The 22,379-nt window shown below is 45.5% G+C and overlaps 1 protein-coding gene across 1 annotated transcript in view; it reads right to left on the bottom strand.

Annotated features, from left to right (window-relative positions):
* Positions 1-4,550: 4,550 nt before the first annotated feature.
* nudcd1 (NudC domain containing 1) overlaps positions 4,551-22,379 on the bottom strand; it is a 122,770-nt gene continuing 104,941 nt past the window's right edge. The window contains exons 9-10 of the mRNA XM_072466870.1: positions 9,371-9,527; positions 4,551-5,498 (exon numbers count right to left, since the gene is read on the bottom strand). Coding sequence (XP_072322971.1) covers positions 5,200-5,498; positions 9,371-9,527 — 456 coding nt within the window. The 3' untranslated portion in view covers positions 4,551-5,199. The remainder of the gene's footprint in view (positions 5,499-9,370; positions 9,528-22,379) is intronic.

Here is a 22,379-nt window from a genome sequence, read left to right as displayed (position 1 = left end):
ATTTATTTCCTCCCTCCGCCCCCACCCTTTCATTACTTAATGTTGGAATGTTATTAGTGTCTTCCACCGTGAACACGGGTGCAAAGTATTGGTTTTACCACTCTGCCATTTCCTGGTTCCCCATTATTATTTCCCCAGTCTCATTCTCCAAGGGGCCTATATTCATTTTGGCCTCTTCCTTTTTATATATTTAAAGAAGCTCTTACAGTCTGTGCCCGAGACTCCTCCGATTTTTTGTGGAAAAGAGAAAAACCACATCAGGTGCAGGAACGATCATTTGCAAAGACCTAGTCCCCGAGCAGGGAATGATCAGTGAATCAAAAACTGGTTGAAGTTCCCAGAAGATGCTACCGTCTGCCTCAGCATTTTTGAAGAGGTGGCCTGTTGCCAGGTGGAATTGTAAACCTGGTGTGGGAGTACCACATGGCACTGCTGTTACAACTCTTCAATCTGCTCGAGGCTAATCACAGGCCTTGATCCGATGCCAGTGTCAAACTGACGAGCACTCAAAACCACTTCGCATCCATCTGCAGTTTCACACGTAAGGTTAGGAGAATGTCATTTAAAAAAATTAATTCTGCCTGTATTTGAAAGGATGCAGAGGTATGGGTTTTAGAATAGATTAGATCAGAACTATCAGCCGCACAGGTACAATGAACCAAATATTTTCTCTCTGTATTATCTAGAATTTACAGAAACAGACTAACCGGTCGACATACTCCACAGAAACCTTCCCCAATTCAGCCTATCACCAAATGCTTCTACTCCATTCTCCATCACGCACTTATCCAGCTTCCCCCGACATGCATCTATACTATACATCTCCAACATGCCACATTTGTACTCTGGCACCAGCAGGAAGAGGCTTAACTTTCCCCCGAAATGGCTCAGCCACCTCGGTTTGGGCAAATAGGACCGGGCAGTAAATGCCAGCCTGGCATCGCCAGAATGAATCAAGTAGGGAATGTTGGCAGTATCATTAGTTTCATTACAGACTCCAGCCTCAGAACGTGGGCACATCCAACCTCTTGTGTTGTTAGAAAAATGAAATTGGTGAGGCAAAGACTGCCTTAACCTCCACTCATTTAAACCAGTTGGTTCTCTGCTCTGCCGAAACGTCAAAGCCAAGCTCTTCAATTTGAGGTCACACAGGCGATTCTGACGATTCCCTGGATAAAGAAGTTGCTCCTGAACTCCTTATCGGATTTAGTGACTATCGTATTGATGGTCTGGAGTGAGTTTTGAATATCGACACCTAGATCCTTTTGTATGTCCACCTTAATTAGACATCCATTTTTCAACGACTATTTTTACTCCAATGCCCAGTAGTATAATAGATTATCAACATAATTGCAGTCTGGGCCTTAGCCAAAAGACTGCCAGAGCACTGAGTTTATCAGCTGGTATGGTCCATAATTTTAAGTGCTATGGACACAGATGTAACTGGATTTGATGTAATGCAAAGAATGCTATCTGAAGCAGTTGATGCAGGGGTCTGACTGACAGAGGTGTTTCCACTCATTAAAAAGCAGCTCACACCGTGATAAATAAACAGCAGCCCAGGAGAGAGAGCTGCAGATGTGTGAGCAGGTGGACTGGAACACGAGCCAGCAGAAAAATGATGAATTGTACAAGTGATTCAGCTGTGCCAAACCATTCCCATCATCTCTGGGCATTTTGGACCTTGGGGAGACGCCCATGTGAGCTCAAATTGAAGAACTTGGCTTTGACGTTTCGGCAGAGCAGAGAACCAACTGGTTTGGATGAGTGGAGGTTAAGGCAGTCTTTGCCTCACCAATTTCATTTTGAAAATACTCGAGGTTGGATGCTGCCCACATTCTGAGGCTGGAGTCTGTAATGAAACCGTAACGATTCTGACAACATTCATTCCCTACTGGATTCATTCTGGCGATGCCGACTAGGCTGGCATTTGCTGCCCATTCCTATTCGTCCAGAGTGAGTGGCTGGGCATTTGAGGGAAAAGTTAAGAGTCCACCACAGTGGTGATGGATTGGAGACGTATATTTAGCCCAGGCCGAGAAGGATGCCGAATTTCCTTCCTGAAAGAACACTGGTGAACCAGTAGGAATTGTACAACATAGGGCAGCACGGTAGCACAGTGGTTAGCACTGTTGCATCACAGCGCCAGGGTCCCAGGTTCAAATACCGGCTTGGGTTACTGTCTGTGCGGAGTCTGCACGTTCTCCCCATGTCTGCGTGGGTTTCCTCAGGGTGCTCCGGTTTCCTTCCACAATTCCCGAAAGACGTGCTGTTAGGTGAATTGGACAATCTGAATTCTCCCTGTGTACCTGAACAGGCGCCGGAGTGTGGTGACTAGGGGCTTTTCACAATAACTTCATTGCAGTGTTAATGTAAGCCTGCTTGTGTCATTAAAGATTATTATTATTACAATCAGCTAGTTCAGCAGCTACACAAAAAACGAAAGCTGGACAATCTCAGCCGGTGTGACAGCATCTGTGGAGAGAGAAGGGAGCTGGCGTTTGGAGTCTGAATGAGGCTTCGTCAAAAGTTGTCAGACCTGCTAAGATTGTCCTGCATTTTCTGTTTTTCAGACTCCAGCGTCCGCAGTAATTTGCTTCAGTCTTAGTTCCGCAACCCAACACGGGTGTAGCGTGCTGGCAGAGCGCCCCATCCACCCATCCCGGGTGTAGCGTGCTGGTGCAGCGCCCCATCCACCCATCCCGGGTTTAGCATGCTGGCACAGTACCCCATCCCGGGTGTAGCGTGCTGGTGCAGCGCCCCATCCACCCATCCCGGGTTTAGCGTGCTGGCACAGCGCCCCATCCCGGGTGTAGAGTGCTGGCACAGTGCCCCATCCCGGGTGTAGAGTGCTGGCACAGCACCCCATCCCGGGGGTAGCGTGCTGGCACAGCGCCCCATCCCCCCATCCCGGGTGTAGCGTGCTGGCACAGCGCCCCATCCCCCCATCCCGGGTGTAGAGTGCTGGCACAGCGCCCCATCCCCCCCATCCCGGGTGTAGCGTGCTGGCACATAGCTGCACAGGTAGGATCATGAACTAATCAGCAATGAGATGAAAATGTCAGTGATCTGATTTTGGAGATATTGATTGAAGGATAAATTTCAGTCCGGGCTTCAGAGAACTCTTGGCTGGTTGTTCAGTGAGTGGCCTGGGATCTTTAGTCACCAATTAGAGAAATGAAATAGGCAGGCAGATCAGAGCTTCTCATGCAAAGTGCAATCCTTCCAACCAGGCAGCACTCCCTTAGCATTGCGGCAAGTGATAGGCCTGGACACGGAGTTCAAAATACTACCTTTGTTTTGAGGTGAAAACGGAGTAAATTTGCAGAAATTCAATGTGAAGTAATTGAAACTCTTACGGGGGCCATTACATATTTAGATACGTTCATGATGTATTAAATTGCACTACATTCTGTTCATAGGTATTAGCTTACATATGTGATGTGCTGAGAATGTCAAGGGTACATTCCCCACCACCTAAAGCATCCACATTTAAAACTTGCTTCCATTGGCCAAAAAGCACTGACCATTAACCATTAGTATTAACATCAATGTCAAAGCTGCCGATTACAGGGGTGACACAGCGGCACAGTGGTTAGCACTATTACCTAAACAGCACCAGGGACCCAGGTTCAATTCCAGCCTTGGGTGACTGTGAGGAGTTTGCACGTTCTCCCCGTGTCTGCGTGGGTTTCCTCCGGGTGCTCCGGTTTCCTCCCACAGTCCAAAGATGTGCAGGTTAGGTGGATTGACCATGCTAAATTGTCTCTTAAGTGTCCAAAGGTTAGGTGGCGTTACAGGGTTGCGGGTCAGTGGGCCTAGATAGGGTGCTTTCTCAGAGGGTCGGTGCAGACTTGATGGGCCAAATGGCCTCCTTCTGCACTGTAGAGATTCTATAATGTCTCCAGCACTCCTATTTCGAGCAGAAACAGCCATATTTTACTGACGAACTCACCCCTCAATAAGGTGTGCCGAGACAGGAACATAAAACCTCATTATTAAAAACAGAAAATGCTGAGATCGGTCAGCATTGACCTGAAATGTTAACTTTGGTTCTCTCTTCACAGATGCTGGCAGCATTTTTATTTCAGAGGTTCCAATCTGCAGCATTTTGCTTTTGTAACAACTCATTCAACAGCCTTTGGTTTAAATCCTTCTGATTTCCTCGGGTGGGGGGGGCTGACTGCTTGTACTAATCAGTGATAATCATACAGTGCAGAAGGAGGTCATTCGGCCCATCAAGTCTGCACCAGCCCTTTTGAAGAGCACCCGACCCAAGCCCACACCTTCACCCTATCCCCGTAACCCGGCAACCCCACCCACACTTTTTGGACACGAAGGGGCAATTTAGCATGGCCAATCCACCTAACCTGCACATCTTTGGACTGTAGGAGGAAACCGGAGCACCCGGAGGAAACCCACGCAGACACGGGGAGAACGTGCAAAACAGACAGTGACCCAAGCCGGGAATCGAACCTGGGACCCTGGAGCTGTGAAGCAACTGTGCTGCCCATGGCGACTACAGTTTAAATAAAGCTAGTTGCACTGCATTGCATTGTAAGCAGTCTTGTTTAATTTGTGTGTGATTTACAACATCGTCATAGAGTACGGTCGAAACACTACCCCATTCTACCAGCTAATGTGTATAGCAGGACATACACGACCAGTAAAAACTGTGCGGACAGTTTGTCCGTTTGTAAGTGTTGGGTTAGTGTACAGGGAGGGAGACAGTTCCTGGGTCTCATTACTTCAAATCACTGTGTGTCGGAATCGAGGTGCTCTTGACGTGCGTGGTTACGACAAGGAGCTCCAGGTCTGAGTAAAGCCTGCACACCAAATGTCCAGATCAGCATCTACTTGCGTTGCACATGCTTATCGGTGGGAGAAAGCTGTGCTTTGACACAGCAGGGTCTCGCAAACAGTTTTTGATACACAAACTGAAATATTGTGCTTGGATTCCGAAGTGTGATGCCATTTTTAATTATACATCGCCAAGTGGTGTCATTTATGTGGCACAATCTGCCACATCTGTGCAGAGATCTGTTCTAAATAATAAAAACCTGTAATAATTCTGGGCTAGCGAGAGCTATATGAACAGATAACACCTTGTGTTTTGTAACTCGGAGGCTAACCTAAACTATAACTGTAACAATCTGCTTTACGTGGCATCTTGAAATGCTCCAAACTATTACTTTGCTTTCACTCAGAATTGTCTACATTTACTTTAATTATAAACAAGTTCTTTGTCGTTAAAACAAACAGCCTCTCATTTGTAGCTTGCAAACCCAGCACAGGATCATTGGTTTCCAAGCTGGCAACCTGCTGCTTGGCAACTTGCCCAACATGCCTGGCTTCCTTCCGGTTGTAAAGGACGGTCTGAACAGGCGAGGGTTGGCGGTAAATGAAGACTCGACGGAAGCATTCACAGAGAGCAGCATAGGAGTAGTTTGGTGCGCACGTTGAAAACTTCCTTTCACGCTTAGATGCCTGAACATAGCCTGGAACAAGAAATGGTTTTGAGTTTATTAGTATACTGGGGAGTAAGCTTTGTATTTAAAATACAGGAGGTCGTCATTGTTTGTATGTTTTAACTCAAGAAGATGAGCAGCAGCCTACATTGCAGGCAGCAGGAACGAACAATGGAAAACAGGCAACAGTCATTACCTGGCGCCAAGCTTGGATTTCTAGCGGGAAGGGGAGATTGAAGAAAGTAAGGAGTTTCACAATCTTAAGGTTCTGGAAAAGAAAGAATTAAGCAGCAGATTGCATGGCAGGTCTAATTTTCAGCATAGTGAGGATGTTGGAGGAGGAATGGCATATGGAGAGGCTTGTGCGCAATTTAGGAGAAATCAGGAAAGGGTTTGGGAAACCGGAATCAATAAAACAGAAGGACAGGAGACAGAGAGGGGGTATGGAAAGAGATACAGGCAGCGGGACAGATACGTCGACAGACTCAAAATCAGATGGGGATCGTGTATCAGACCAACTTCTTGTGCGACCTGCTTAGAAATGTGACAGATATATTGGAAGACCCTGCACAAATATGTCAGCTGTGCTCACATCTTTGAGTTAGAAATCATTGTGCGATAAAGGAATGTTCGGCGTGAAAGAGGGCAGCCAACTTTCTGGCAGCAACTTTTACATCTCAATTGCCAGAGTTCCACAGAACGCACCGAAGATAAAATAGCCAAGAATAGCAATAGCTGAAGGGTTAAACCATTAAATGCTGATAGGTGCTGCTTACGCATTTGAGATGAATGGGGGTTTTCAATTAGAATGTCATATAACATGGAGGAAGTGGAGTCATTCAGCCAGCTTGCTGGTATCAAGATTACAGTTTGAGGTGGAAAAATAAACAGGATAAAAAGCTCAAGCCTTGTTTCAGTCAGGCTAGCAACATGCAATTGGGACAGAAGTGCCTGGGGAGGAGGATTCACAAAAATTATGATTGCGGGAGGGGAGAAAAAGCAGTCGACAGTTTATTTAAAATGAAATTGCACTTGGCAGCTAAGGCAGTAAAGGCCCAGATGTTCAGTGCATGGTTAAATCTGACTTGGAATGCTTCAAATTAATCAGACTGGCAGGTGTGACAGGCAGAGGCACAAAACAGCAGACTGGCATGTGTGACAGGCAGAGGCACAAAACAGCAGACTGGCATGTGTGACAGGCAGAAGCACAAAACAGCAGACTGGCATGTGTGATTCAACCAAGTAGAAGGGGTGGAGACAGAGAGAACATGAGAGTCATGTACGGAATGAGATGCAGGCGGAGAGAAAGGTACGCCAGCAGACTGGCGGGTAGAGATCAGATAACGATTGTACATCAGATAAACATCTCTTGTAATTTATTCAGAACTGTGACAGTTATTGGAAGATGCTGAAAAATATGGCAGCAGTTTTCATATCTTCCATCAGATCCCATGGAAGGGAGCCATGTGCTTTGCAAACATCTGTGGTAACTAGAAGGATGACACTTACTTCATCAACAGGGAATCGGAAGAGGCATTCTACAGCTCCACCAGTTGGTTTAATTCCAAATTTTCTAATTCTAATCCTGTTTTACAAATCCCTCCATGACCACCCCCCCTCCCCCCGGCAATCTCTGTGGCCTCCTCCAGAGCTACAACTCTCTGAGATCTCTGCACTGTTCCAATTCTAGCCACTTGAGCATTCCCAATTTTAATCACTCCACTTTTGGCAGCCGTGTCTTCAGCTGCCTGGTCCCTAGACTCTGGAATTCCTCCCCTTGAGCCTACTTCACGACCAGGATTTAGGCACTTTCCTAATACCTCCTTATGTGGCTTGGTGGGAAATTTGAAGAAAAAGACTTATAGCGCTTTTCACAGTCAAATGTTTCAAAATGTTTTGCCATCAATGAAATACGTTTGAAATGCTGCAGCCAATTTACACACAGCAAACTCTGACAAACAGTGCGATAGTGACCAGTTAAACTGTTGAGGAGTGCTGCGTGGTTTCCTCCGGGTGCTCCGGTTTCCTCCCACAAGTCCCGAAAGACGTGCTGTCAGGTGAATTGGACATTCTGAATTCTCCCCGTGTACCCGAACAGGTACCCGAACAGGCGCCGGAATGTGGCGACTAGGGACTTTTCACAGTAACTTCATTGCAGTGTTAATGTAAGCCTACTTGTGACAATAAAGATTATTAAATAATCCCCATCTGATTTTGAGCTTCCAGTCTGTCGGCGTATCTTTCCCGCTGCCTGCATCTCTTTCCATACCCCCTCTCGGTCTCCTGTCCTTCTGTTTTATTGATTGCAGTTTCCCAAACCCTTATTTTATTATAAAACATTGAACAGGACACAGGGGAGAACTCACTTCCACCTATTTGAAATAATGACATAAGATCTTTTGCATCTATCTGAGCAGGCACTTGAGCCTTGGTTAATATCTCACCCAAAAGAAGTCACCTTTGACAGCGCAGCACTCCTCCAGTACTGTACTGGATTGTCAGCCTTGACTTTTATGCTCAAGTTCTGGACTGGAACCTTATGACTCACGGGCGAAGGTGGTACCAACTGAGCCCCACTTACAGTCATCAGAAATGTGGTCCGATAACACGTCTGTGAAATGCTTCAGAACTTTTTACTAATAAGGGTGCTATATGAAGGCAAGTTGTTCATAATCAACAAGAGGTGAATAGGAAATGCTGATCACAAGAACAGTGAGGAGACAGATACAATGGAAGAAATTGGAACCAAAGGTGTGGAGAACATCTGAACAATTAGCTGAATTACTGGGCCAGTAAACTACACAAATAAGTTTGAAGTTATTCAGGATAGGAAAGAACAAAATATTGTTGCCAGCCTGACAAAGCAAAGTGTGGCCACAGTTTAAACACCGAAGCCAATTTCAGCTGAGAGAGATGCTTGAGTTATGATATTTTTTTTAAAATTAAAAATGAGAGAATTGTTAAGCTTAGGGCAGTAATTAAAATAGTTACATTTTTGAAATGAAGGAGCAAGCAGGAGAAATGTCAGGTGGTTAAAAGTATGCTGTGCCAACACCAAGCTTTCACATCTGAGCCTTTGACCAGCTGGAAGTTTAAAACTTTAGCTAAGGACTGTTTTATAAACTCTTGATCCCATCTCCAAAATATATGGAGGAACCAGGAGAAGGAAACGAGAAGGTAAACAAAAGTTTAAAAACTAAACTTTTAAGGGAAAAAACAGGACAATTAGACAAGGTAGAAGAAAACAAAATAAATTTATAAAACAGGACAGGGAAGCATGAGGTAGAAGACAACTTGTTGGAAAGAAAATCAGCAGGTGGGTGAAGAGAATTAAAAGCAGTCACGGTTTTATTTTACTTTTGTATTAATATTGATTGAAGTGTAGACTTGTGTATAAAATCATCCCCGACTCACTTATTTCAGTGTCAAAGTGCACAAGTTGGTAACAGACAGAAACACCGGCCCGGGGAGAAAGAATCTTTGGGGGAGGTTATCAATCCAAGAGTTAATACAAATCTGATACATCATTGAGAAAATTCACCCCCCCCCTTTTTTAAGGCTTTCCAATGTTGTTGACTTCTGATGTGGTGCATCATTAACTGATCTGAAATACCCCATTGTACGCGTTACATGGATGAGTCTCTTAACACGCCTACTATTAATGGCAGCTGTTATGGGCCAGGGTTTAGAGAACCCCAAAATGTATCATGGAGTTCACCTGACCTACAGATTGTGGTTATGAGGAACACACGGGACTACTTTATAGGTGTGATGCAACAGAGATTTACAGTACTTTTAAATTAAAACAATGTTTATTAATAAAACCAGTTAACACTTTATAAACCCACAGTAAACAAACTGACCAGCAAAAGATTCATGCAACATGACAATTCTAATCTTACCTAAAGCGTTGAATGTCCCAATGTGCTCCCACATGTTCTCCTGTTGTGTGTGCGGTTGCCACAGAAGTGCATCAACATCGTGACGTAGACACAAGCAGGGCATCTCAGCTGGATCTACCACTGCTGTGAACAGATACTGGTGGCTGCTCAGATTAACCTGAAACCAAAATGTAAAGACATGCTCAAACATTTATACACCATGATTGGGGATGTGCTGCAATATCCAAATTCTCTCTCGATCAAGGTAACAAAATTTACAAGATGCAGGAAGGATTTTCCCGATGGTGGGGCGTCCAGACAAGGGATCCTAGACTAAGGATATGGGGTAAACCGCTTGAGGATAAATTTCTTCACCCAGAGGTTGGTGAGCCTGTGGAATTCAGTACCACAGAAAGCTGTTGAGGCCAAAACACTATGGGAGGGATTCTCCGTAGCCTGACACCAAAATAGAGAATGGCGATTGGGCGGCGAATGGCTCCCGACGCCAAAATTGGGGCAGACAGCGTTTGCTGATTTTCCGCCCCCTCCAAATCGGCATCATCGGGACGCACGCCGCATGCACTAGCAACCCCGTCGGACTGCCATCAGCTGGCCCACCCATGAAGCTCCGCCTCCGATGGATCGAGTTACCGACGGCACAGGGCACGTGTGGTCCCAGTGGTGGGGAGCCTGGTGTGCCCGCTGCAGACAGTGTCCAGCGCCGCCACACTCGGCCGAGATCCGTGCCGCTAGCCAGGGGGGCTTCTGATAGGGCGGGGGTGGAGAGTGGCCAAGAGTTATGCTGTGGGGTCAGGGTGGGCGGGTACGTGGTCAAGCACGGCCGGCGCCATGATTTCCGGTGCGAGTGTAGGCATGCGCTGCTGCAGATGGTCAGCTCTGCGCATACGTGGCACGGGATCCAGCGATTCCCGTGGTGAAACACCACGGATTCCCCGTTGGCACTCGCATTTACCCTCAGAAACGGAGAATCCAGACATAGAATATCGGAGCAGGAGGAGGCCTTTTGGCCATCCGATCCTGCTCCGCCATTCATCACGTCCATGGCCAATCATCCAACTCAACAGCCTAATCCTGCTTTCTCCCGCTAGCCTTTGATCCCATTCTCCCCCAGTGCTATATCCAGCCGCCTGTTGAATATATTCAATGTTTTAGCATCAACTACTTCCTGTGGTAATGAATTCCACAGGCTCACCACTCTTTGTGTGAAGAAATGTCTCCTTATCTCTGTCTGAAATGGTTTACCCTGAATCCTCAGACTGTGACCCCTGGTTCTGGACACACCCATCATTGGTAACATCTCCCCTGAATCTACCCTGTCTAGCCCTGTTAGAATTTTTTAAGTCTCTATGAGATCCCCCCTCATTCTTCTGAACTCCAGTGAGAACAATCCCAACCGAGTCAATCTCTCCTCATAGGACAGTCCCGCCAACCCTGAAATCCAGCCCGATGTTTTCAAGAATTAGTTAGATATAGCTCTTGGGACTAAACGGATAAAAGGACATGGTGGGGGGGGGGGGTAAAGTGAGAACAGGTTACTGAGTTGGATGATCAGCCATGATCATAATGAATGGCGGAGCAGGCTCGAAGGGCCAAATTGCTCCTCCTTCTCCCATTTTCTACATTTCTTTTACCTGAAGCAGTCCACGTCCATCAGCTACAAGGCACAAGTGTGACAGGATACCAATTCCAACAACACTCAGGAATGGCTGCAGTGTGTTCTGTATACAAGATGGACAGCAGCAACTCTCAAAGGCTCCTTCAATAAAATCTTCCAAACCCACATACTCTGCCACCCAAAAGGACAAGGGCAGGAGAAGAATAGGAACTCAACACCTGGAAGTTCCCCTCCAATCTGCACACCATCCTGACTTGGAAATATACTGTCGTTCCTTCACTGTGTGGCATCAAAATCCGAGAACTCCTTCCTTAACAACACTTTGAATGTACGCACCAGATGGAGTGTGGCAGTTGAAGAAATTGCTTCAGCACCTTCTGCCCAAGACCAATTTGGGATGGACAAAAAATGTTAGCCTTGCCGACGATGCCCACATCCCAATTTTTAAAAAAACTGAGAGTACACAATTATTTTATTCCCAATTAAGGGCCAATTTAGCGTGGCCAATCCACCTACCCTACACATCTTTGGGTTTTGGGGGTGAAACCCACGCGTACATGGAGAGAATGTGCAAACTCCAGACGTACAGTGACCCAGGGCCAGGATTCGAACCCGGGTCCTCAGCGCTATAGTCCTGGTGCTAACCACTGTGCCACCCTAATGCCCATGTCCCATCAAAGAATTTTCAAAAAAGCAAGAGTTCTCAGCAATTTTCACCAGCCCATGCTAGCTCACTCTCAATATTATGCACCTATATTGAACACCATTGTATCTTTTCTCCAGAATGGCTCACGATTTCCTTTCACTGTTAGCAAGGTTGTGGGAGGAATTTGTGAAAATTGATGGCCTTCACTGAGAATAAAACACGTACACTGCTGACTCGCTTAGACAGCAACTTCACAATGAGGGCCACTTTCTAAAGACTTTTTCGATGATTCCAACTTTTGTATTGGCATATAAATAATTTTAAAAGTTTCAGACCCCAGATGAACAATGGAGGCTTTTCCACTAAACCACCTTACAATGAGTTCAATTATGTTTGAACACTCTGCAAGACATTTCCAAAGTTCAGCTTTAGAAAGAGGCTGCTTCAGATAATATTTTCCAAATAACGACCTGTTGTGTTGGACATAATTGTCACAATCTCCATGAAAGTTTCAAATTTTAAGACTTGTATTATAACAACTGGGTGGTGTACTGGTATTGTCGTTGGACTAGTAATTCAGAGACTCGGGATAATGCTCGGGGGTCCTGGGTTCAAATCCCATCAGGGCAGATGGTGAAATTTGAACTCAATAAAAATCTGGAATTAAAAGTCTAATGATGACCATGAAACCATTGCCGATTGTCGTAAAAACCCATCTGGTTCACTCATGTCCTTCAGGGAAGGAAATTTGCCGTCCTTACCCGGTCTGGCCTACATGTGACTCCAGACCCACACAGCGATGCGGTTGACTCTTAACTGCCCCCCACTGCTAAGGGGCTGCTTAGCACAGGGCTAAATCGCTGGCTTTGAAAGCAGACCAAGGCAGGCCAGCAGCACGGTTCAATTCCCGTACCAGCCTCCCCGAACAGGTGCCGGAATGTGGCGACTAGGGGCTTTTCACAGTAACTTCATTGAAGCCTACTTGTGACAATAAGCGATTTTCATTTTCATTTCATTGAAATGGTCTAAAGACTCAGTTCATGGGCAACAAATGCTGGCCCAGCCCAACGACGCCCACATCCCAAGAACAAATTAAAAAACAAAAAGAAACAAATAGCAACATTGGCTAAATACTATTTTGTAGGCAACTTATACTCTAAACTACCAAAAATAAACTCCCCATTTAACTGTAAGCACAACCAAAGATCTTCCAATGCAGTTACACTTCACTCTCCCAGAACCAGTCCAAAGCTATTCTCAGCTCCTGAAGGCTTGCTTTTGTTTTTCTTTCGCAGTCCCATAATGTCTGATCCCAGAAGCGACTTTCACTATGAGGATTACACTGATTCCAGGTTTCATGAAAGATTCCTTTCCACTAGACCAAAGTTAGGTGAATCTACCAGCCTCCTTCAAATCCTCATGATCTCGGTATCTTCAATCTAAACACGAGCTCCCACCCTGGAGAACAATAGATTCAGTATTTTGTCTGTCTTCGTACAAGGCGAACAGCCTCTATCACCCGTTCCCTCGTATCTTTGCAGGCTGACCAGTGTCAGCGTGGTTCAATGATACTTTAGGAAACTCTGTAACCCGATACATGGATTTCTATGAAACTTTCCCCTCGCAAAGCTCATCTCCATAGCAACATGACTCATGGGTGCCTTGCACCCAGGTAAAAAGCTAATTCACCACCTTCTAGACTCTCAAGACCATTCTATCTTAGAGTTAAATACAGTTTCTGAATCTAAAACCTGACATTCCTAACAACTTCCTGTCAATTTGGAGGCTAACAGTCCACCCATGGTCAGCACAGCTGCCCATGCCATTGTCCACAGGTGTAAACATCTTGTACATTCTCAGCAAGTCTCTTGACTCGGGCCCTTCTTGTTCCCACAGCTGCCATGCCACTCAGGCTTGCTGCTGGGCAGAATTCAGAATGGGTCATGTGATCCCCCTTCATTCCTCAATTTTAACTTAAATGAAAGAGACAGTCCCAAAACATAACAATCCTGCAAACATGGTCTCCGTAACGACATAATGTACCACAATCAGGAGTGGAGCGCTTTGAAACAACTGCTGAAGGGTAATGCTACAGTTCCAAATTCGCATTAATGTTTTAGGTACAAAAGTTCAATGAAAATTGGTGAAGCTGGCAGATGATATTAAACAAGAGACAGTAAAAAAAAAGAAAACAGCCAGTTTTAGGAGTTAAATTAAATCTGCAATTGAATAAATCAATGACAGGAGTGGAATTCAATAGAGGTAAGTGTATGGTGCTATGCAGTTCAAGGAAACGTCAATGTCACAGGTATAGTTTGGACAGTGTAAGTGAAGCAGAAAGGGATAAGAGGCAGGTAAGATTCTTCAATAGAATCTCTGTGGAGCAGCAATAAGAACGGGGAATGGAGGTTTAATTATACAGCTTGATCCATGAGGATGGAAAATGTCATAGTTGTACAACACAGTGCCTGGGTCAGATTGCACTCTGATAATGCATTTAGATTCAGTTGGAAAGACGTTTCACACCACGGAGTTAGTGCAGAAGACAACCTAGAGATTGATCGCCAGCATCAAAGGAACAGGAAAAACTGTCTTGAAAGAAAGTGAGTAACAGCAGACCTACAGTATAACTAAAGGTCACGGATGCGGTTAATCTCACCTCTGGCACTTTTACCAATTACCTCAAGCCTTACGGGAAAGCCTTGAAAATGCTGAATACTAGACTGTCATGGGAGCTCTGCATAGGTGCCGTCTTCTGCTGTCAGGGTCAGTGCCAGGCTTCCAGCATATTATTCAGCAGGTTATCGAGCTGAAACAACTGTGGCAAGGTGACTCCTGAAGTTCCGATGCCAGGATGACTTATCAGGCCTCAGCCACAAGTGGAGGAATTTACTTTTTCAAAGGTTCCCAACATATATTCCCAAAATTGGCTGCTTAAAAACTCAAGATGCCAGGTAGCACTTAAGGGCATCATCACCATTTATTGTGATCCCGGATAGCGTGAAATAGAAAGAAAATCCCAGAAACATTGCCAGTTGTTACCTCAGAAAAAACAGCAAAATCAACCTAACTATACTCACTGACAAATACTTAATGCCTAACAGAATGAGCCAGGTTTTATGATACTAATGAACGTGAAACTTCAATATTTGCAATCATTACTCCAGCAAAGTCTGGATTCTACACATGTGCAGTTAAAATCCAGAGGATGAAGTCAGTAATTTTCTGCTTCTCCATGGGGTGCACTTTTGAATTCCCTCCAGACTGCAATGAAATAGAAATCACTGAACTGACAACAACGTGTCCATTTACGCTATTAGCTTTGCTATAAAAGTCTTACACCTGATTGAATGAGGTGTAACAGTGTTTAAATAGTAGTGCATTAAGTTCATAATTACTGTTGGACAGCCTTACCATCCCTGCAAACCAAATTATATGCAGTACAGTACTTACAGAATGTCAGTACAGAATGTTCCAGTATGATAGTGTTAGGAAAACAAAGGTAGTTTTAAAGGATTTATATTGTTATTGGCAAACATTAGAAATAAGGTATAGTTTTAAGTGGGTTTAATTTAATGTCTGCATCTGGAAGGATAAAAACTATAGTTAGATTCATGCTGGACAAAGGTGTTTGTATGTGTGGGGGTTGGTTCAGTTCCAACTTGTGATACTATTGTGCTTAGAGAGGGCTACGGAGTGCAGTGTAAGTAAGCCAGCAGAAGTATGCGGGCATTGCTTAACAACTGGAAGCCCTTGTCAGGGAAAAAAGCTTTTTTTGTTCTTAGTTTAATTGAATTTGATTGCAGTTGCAGACAGGATACCAGGGAGTGTACAACTCTCAACTCTGCCAGAAAAAAAGACTGGACAGGACAGGAGTTGCAGAGGCATGCTGCCGAAACAACCAGTTACTGTCCAGATTAACAGGGAATTGGGACAGAAAGAATGTTTAAGGAGACTAAAGTTAAAACAACAGAGGCCAAGGTATTATTCAGAAGAATTCAAGAAAGAGTAAACAAAGTGTTCAAAATTAAAATAACAATTGAAGTAAACCAGATTTAAAGTGGACAGCAGACTTCAGAGGTAAATCAAACATTTGATGTCCTTTTAAGAGTCCAGGAATCAAGAGTTAACACAATTGCAAACAGTTTGTACAGCAGTCAAGTCAAAGAAATCCTAAATGGGGTGGTGTAGAACCTAGTCTGGATTCACTGTTAAAAAATGGAGCGTTATTTGTTTTAAGAGAGTCATTTTAAAAACATTGAATAGATTTTGGAATGCAAACCGCCAATGGAAAGCACTGTAGCGGGAAAAAAAATTTTTTTAAATTAAGGGGCAATTTGGCATGTCCAATCTACCTACCCTGCACATCTTTTGAGTTGTGGGGGAGAAAGTAAAACAAGATCTTAAAGTGCGTTTTGGGGAGTGGAGTTTGGAAACATCTTGCAAGATGTCGCTATCCGGATCTCGATCTCACTGTGCGTGATCCAGATAAGCATATTTAAATGAGCCATTTGCCGGATTCTACCAATGCCCGGACTCCACAGCCACGCCTGGGGGACCTCACCGGAGCACTGGTTAGTACTAGTTCACACACTACCAGGGATAGGGCCTAGGGGGGCTTTACCAGGTAGAAGGGGGATGAGGGGAGTTCCTGGGGGCTTCTCCAAGGTTGGGGGGGTGAGGGAGTCAAAAATGGGGAGGGGGGTGGAAGAAATGAAAGATTCGAGCAGTCTTCTAAAATGGCGCCGCGCTCTGCGAGGAGCCTATCTTGCTGGAAATCCCTCTAAGTGCAGCATCGGCAGAGAACACAAATCCTGGTGGGCAGCTTAGTTCTCAGTTAGTAACAAGCACCTTTGATTGTAAAATCAAAGCCATTGCACCCGATTACAAATCAATTAAAAAATTCAACAGCTGGATAAATTATTAAATTTGTCCAGGAGATGTTTGTATCTGACAGGCTAATTAGACCCAGCACCATCTGCTGCGATTGCGGACGTCATGTGGAATTAATAGTGAAGCCGCCAATTGCCAGGTTGGGTTTGGAGCAAGAGGAGGTGCCATTGAGGGGGGTAAAGCGGAAGGCTTTCGCTGGAAGAGGAAGAGCACTATAGGAATCTTTTAGATCGTCAAGTGGTGGCATTGCCGAGCTGGATTTGGATGGGGAGCAGGAGCAAGGGGAAGAGAGGGGCAGGATAGAATCGTAGAATCACTACCGTGCAGAAGGAGGCCATTTGGCCCATCGAGTCTGCACCGATCCTCTGAAAGAGCACCCTAATCTAGGCCCATTCCCCTGCCCTATCCCCACAAACCCACCTAACCGTTGGACACTAGTGGGCTATATATCATAGCCAATCCACCCAACTTGCACATCTTTGGACTGTGGGAGGAAACCGGAGCACCCGGAGGAAACTCACACAGGCACAGGGAGAAAGTGCAGACTCCACACAGACAGTCACCCGAGGTCGGAATCGAACCCGGGTCCCTGGCGCTGTGAAGCAGCAGTGCTAACCACTGTGCAGTCCTAAGGCGCTGTAAAAGGGGTCAATGGGGTCAGGAAGAGCAGGCAGAAAATCCTAGGATTGGGAGACATGATTAGATCATGAACAAAGGGGCTATGTTATGAATGGTACAGTTAGTCCACTGCATGAAGTACACCATGGAAGGTGGATTTACCACATAAGGCTCCTCAATGCCAAACACAATACTGAGTTAAAGAATATAATAAATGCACTCAGATATATTTTCAGCACCACTTGCTTCAGTTGCTGAGAAAACAAATACAAAACTTAAAATATTAATTGCCTGCGAATCATTAAAAAATTTGAATGAGCCAGGCAATCATTTAACCAATTCACATAATGACAGAATTAGTCTGGAATCCTAAATTTCATAGAATTTATCATAGAATTTACAGTGCAGAAGGAGGCCATTCAGCCCATCGAGTCTGCACCGGCTCTTGGAAAGAGCACCCTACCCAAGGTCAACACCGCCACCCCATCCCCACAACCCAGTAACCCCACCCAACACTAAGGGCAATTTTGGACACTAAGGGCAATTTAACATGGCCAATCCACCTAACCCACACATCTTTGGACTGTGGGAGGAAACCGGAGCACCCGGAGGAAACCCACGCACACACGGGGAGGATGTGCAGACTCCGCACAGACAGTGACCCAAGCCGGAATCGAACCTGGGACCCTGGAGCTGTGAAGCAATTGTGCTATCCACAAGGCTACCGTGCTGCCCGGTAATGTGTTCATTTTTATTCATTCATACGATGTGGGGTGACTGGCTAGGCCAGCATTTATTGTCCATTCCTAATTGCCCCGGAGAAGGTGTTGGTGAGCCGTCCCATTGGACCGCTGCAGTCCCCGAGGTGTAGGTACCCCCACAATGCTGTTAGGAAGGGAGTTCCAGGATCCTGACCCAGCCACAGTGAAAGAACGGTGATATATTTCCAAGTCAGGACGGCTTGGAGGGGAATGGCTTGGAGGGGAACTTCCAGGTGGTGATGGTCCCATGTGTCTGCTTCTAGATGACAGAGGTTGCGGATTTGGAAGCTGGTGCCGAAGCAGCCTTGGTGAGTTGCTGCTGTGCATCTTGTAGATGGTACACACGGCTGCCACTGTATGTCGGTGGTAGACGGGGTGCCAATAAAATGGGCTGCTTCTTATCATCACCAAAATGCAAAGCAGGAAGTGTAAAGGATGAAATTGCATCGCTCAAAATGGCACCTTTGACAGTGCAGCACCCAATCAGTATTTCACCGAGTGTGTTACCCTGATTATACGCTCAAGTCTCTGGAGTGGGGCTTGAACCCGTAACCTTCTGACTGAGATGTGAGCATGCTACCAATTTTACTACAATGGGCACCGGACATCAAGCCAATCTGTATCTTCCCTTTTGTTCCAAAATCTCTACAACAGTACTGAATGTCATCAGGTTCTGCTTAAAGCTTCGATTAAGACAAGAATCATTATTTACCAGGCCCCACGTGACATCGGGAAGGATTATCAATGGGGGATGTAATTGATAAGCATAGTATTGGTTATGAAACAGGTAACTTGGTAAAAAATGTTTCATTAAGTATCACAATGAAGAATTCACAGACTTTGTACCATCAAAACTTCATTTATCATTTAATGTTGAGGCTAGGACTGATTTTAGGGTCATTAGAGATGAGACTTGACTAGCAAAGGGAAACCAAAAACAGTTAAATACAAAGAGCAGTGGTTTCTTAAACAGCCCAAATTATTATTTAAGTCTGGGGCAACATGAACCATTTTCATCTTCAGGCTGATACTTCCTTTTCCAAATTTAAGACAAAATCCATTAAACAAAACACTGACTTAATCAACAAAGCATAGGACACCACAATGTTTTGATTCTTGGTCGGTGAGTTCTTTATTTGTGCTTGACTCCAAGTGTAAATTTCCTTTTTCTTCAGCTGAAATTTTTACCAGTGCCACAAGGCTGGGGATATTGGGCACTTTGCTGAAGGAACGGGCTATACAGGTTAAACTAAAGGGTCAAGTGCACATGCTGATACAACCTAACCATGAAGAGATATTTCGGGCACAGAGCAAGCAGAGAATAAAAAGAACCTTGCACGCTGATCCGTCTAAGCTACGCATATGTGCAATCATGCTGCAAATATGAAGGTACTGCGGAGGCCACTCACAAGGTGTCCCCTGTAAGATACCACACATATGCAGCCATGTAAAATAAATTTAAAATATAGCATACATTAAATTTAATTAAACAGGCTGTACACACTAAAATAAATCTCAAGGAATCATTGCCGTGCACACGGCACAGCCACGAAGAGTTGCAGGGAGCAGGCCATTGCAGCTGGATGCAAGGCAAAACTTGCATTTACACAGAAACATCAATATGGAGAAACACCCCAAATGCTTCCAATACTCAGGATAAACTCTGTGCATGATTTTTTTTTTTTTTTTTTTTAAAAAGGACCAAACGAGTAAACTTTATTTTTTAACTAGGAACTGACTTTTTATGAACAAACTACATATTTCTTCTTTCTTTTAAAAAAAAAAGGGCCTTTAAAAAGCTTGAATCACAGGGAAAAACCTTTCATTTCAAAACCGGTGCTCGCTAAATGGTTTCTGAGCGGCGATTTCACAGCATGAGACTTGGGAGATGGAAGCCAAGTCTAACATCAGCAACTAGATATCTCCAACCTTTTAGATTCTCCTTAATTCAGTTGTGTGCATGGAAAATCCAATGGATGCAGAACAGCCTCAGAATATTATACTTCATGCGCCATTATAAAAAAGCGAATTCCATGCAGGCACAATTCGTCACAGAGTTAAGTCCATTATCTGTCTTTCACAGATTAAATTATAAATTGCCCTTAGTGCAATATGACTTAAATTTCATTCTGCGTTCCAGCAGTACTTGGCACACTATATATTTTTTAAGTAAGACATATGGGTGCTTCTAGAAGGGAAAAACCAGATGAGTATTAACGTGACAGATTTTTTAACACACTGATGCAAGAAATATCAATCTAGTTTGTCTGTGAACTTGAAACAGATAAAGTATGGTCATCTACAGAAAAGTCTAGATTTAATGCAATATGCAAACTACTGAATGATCACGAAACATTAATATTGTAAGAGATTGTCTGTTACTGATACTCACCGGGGTAATTCTTTTATCCATTAGCACCGTGTGTGTGGAATTTCATGAGCCAGGATTATCCACACAAATAAGTGCGCAATCACAGAAAGAAAGCATGGGGGCCACCATTCAGCCCATCATACCACCTGTGCTAGCTCTTTGAAAGAGCTATCCAATTAGTCCCACCTAGCCCTGCAATCTTTTCCTTTTCATATCCAATTCTCTTTTGCAGGTTACTATGGACATGAAGCAACAAAGGAAAGGTGAAAAGCTGAACCTGTCCACCTCAGACAAGCTGTGTGGATTTATGAAGCATGAAGAGTTCATCTTGTACATTGATCGGTAACAAATATCGAAGCCCTCACGAGGTCTCAACAAGACCCATCAAGTATGACGGACCAGGCTTCCGGTGATGGCGGGAGGCGGCCGCACAATGGAGGGCTCCCATTCGGGAACGGCATTTTCGGGGCTTTAAGCCCGGACCAAGGGTCCACGGAGGCGGCAAAAGCACGGAGAAGGCACAGAGGCGGCAGAGTGAAGGCACAGTGAAAAAAAATGTCGAGGGTGAGCAAATAAACGTCCGTAAAGAAAACAGCTGAAGGTCCGTCGGGGAGTGGAAAGGTCACCGCGGGGTCACCAAGGAAAATGGAGGCTGGAGCACCTGGGGAGGCCGCATTGCTTACGGCTGAAGAAATAACTACGGTGATGGCTGCGGAATTCGAAAGGCAGTTTACAAAATACATGGAGACAAAGAGGACGGAGATGAGAGAGGTTTTGAGTGTGCTGGTGGAGGAGGCGGTTTCCCCGGTGACGAAGGCGGTGGCAAGCGCAGTGGCGGAGGTGCGAGAGCAAGGGGAGGCGCTGAAGGAAGTGGAGGAGACGTTATTGCAGCACGGTGATCAACTTGCCTCGAATGGAAGGCGATGCCGAAGGTGATGGACATTAACAAGGATCTGCAAGGAAAATGGAAGACCTGGAAAACAGATCCAGGCGACAGAATTTGAGGATTGTGGGGCTGCCCGAAGGAGTTGAAGGACCGAGGCCGACTGAGTATTTTGCCGCGATGCTGGCGAAACTATTGGGGGAGGGGGAGGATCCCTCCGAATATGAACTGGATCGGCCTCATCGGTCGTGGAGGCCTGTACCAAAGGCAAGTGAGCCGCCAATGGTAGTGACTCTGTGCTTCCGTAGGTACAGTGTGAAGGAGAAGGTCCTGTGCTGGGCCAAGCAGAAGCGGGTGGTGCAGTGGGCTGGAGCACGTGTATACCAGGACTTTACGGTGGAGCTGGCGAGGAGGCGGGCTGCCTTCAACCGGGTGAAGAGGGCACTGTACATTAGCAAGGTGCAGTGCGGCATTGTATATCCAGCGAAGCAGAGGGTGACTTACAAGCTCAGGGACTTTTATTTTGGGACGGCGGAAGCAGCGGAGGAGTTTGCAAAGGCAGAAGGACTGTGGCAGAACTGAGAAATTGAGAAATGGCCATGTGCCGATGTAACCTCATGACTGTATTTTCTTCTTTTTTGTTTCACTGCGTGCGGGTGTATGGGCTAAAGGAGCCAATGTTGTATATATTTGGACAAGGAAAGTGATGGGACTTTCACACAAAATGAGGGCTCTTTGGGATGTAGGTGGATATGCGGGGTTTGTGTGCTAAAAGGGGATTTCTGGGCTTTCCTGGGGCCGAGCAAGGGGGAAAGGGACCCGGGCGGGGGCCTCCACGCTGGCCGGTTTAAGCCGGCCAGTGAACGGGAGTGAGGTGGGGGGAGGGGCTGCGGCCATCGGAGCCTGACAGAACAGGGTCCGAGTGGTCTAGCCGGGGTGGAAAGTTGGGGGGAAGGAACCGAGGTTGGGGGGAGGAGTTTTACAAGAGGCAATGGACGGGAGGAGTTGGAGACTGGGGGGGGGGGGGGGGGGGGTTTACAACTCTTGGATATCATGTACGGTACTCTTTCAGAGGTTGGATGGCGTTGAGTGTAAGGGGGGGGGTTGGACTCTATAGGTCAATGGTGACCTTGAGGGGTCCCGGACTCCTTTTCTTCTTTGTTTTCACCGTGGGAGGGTTTGTGTTATTGGATGCATATATTGACAGGTGGGCCGTTGTTTG

Source organism: Scyliorhinus torazame, chromosome 11, assembly GCF_047496885.1.
Source record: "Scyliorhinus torazame isolate Kashiwa2021f chromosome 11, sScyTor2.1, whole genome shotgun sequence".
NCBI lineage: Eukaryota > Metazoa > Chordata > Chondrichthyes > Carcharhiniformes > Scyliorhinidae > Scyliorhinus > Scyliorhinus torazame.
Note: the sequence above shows the minus strand (reverse complement) of the source record. Positions and strands in the feature narration are given on the sequence as shown.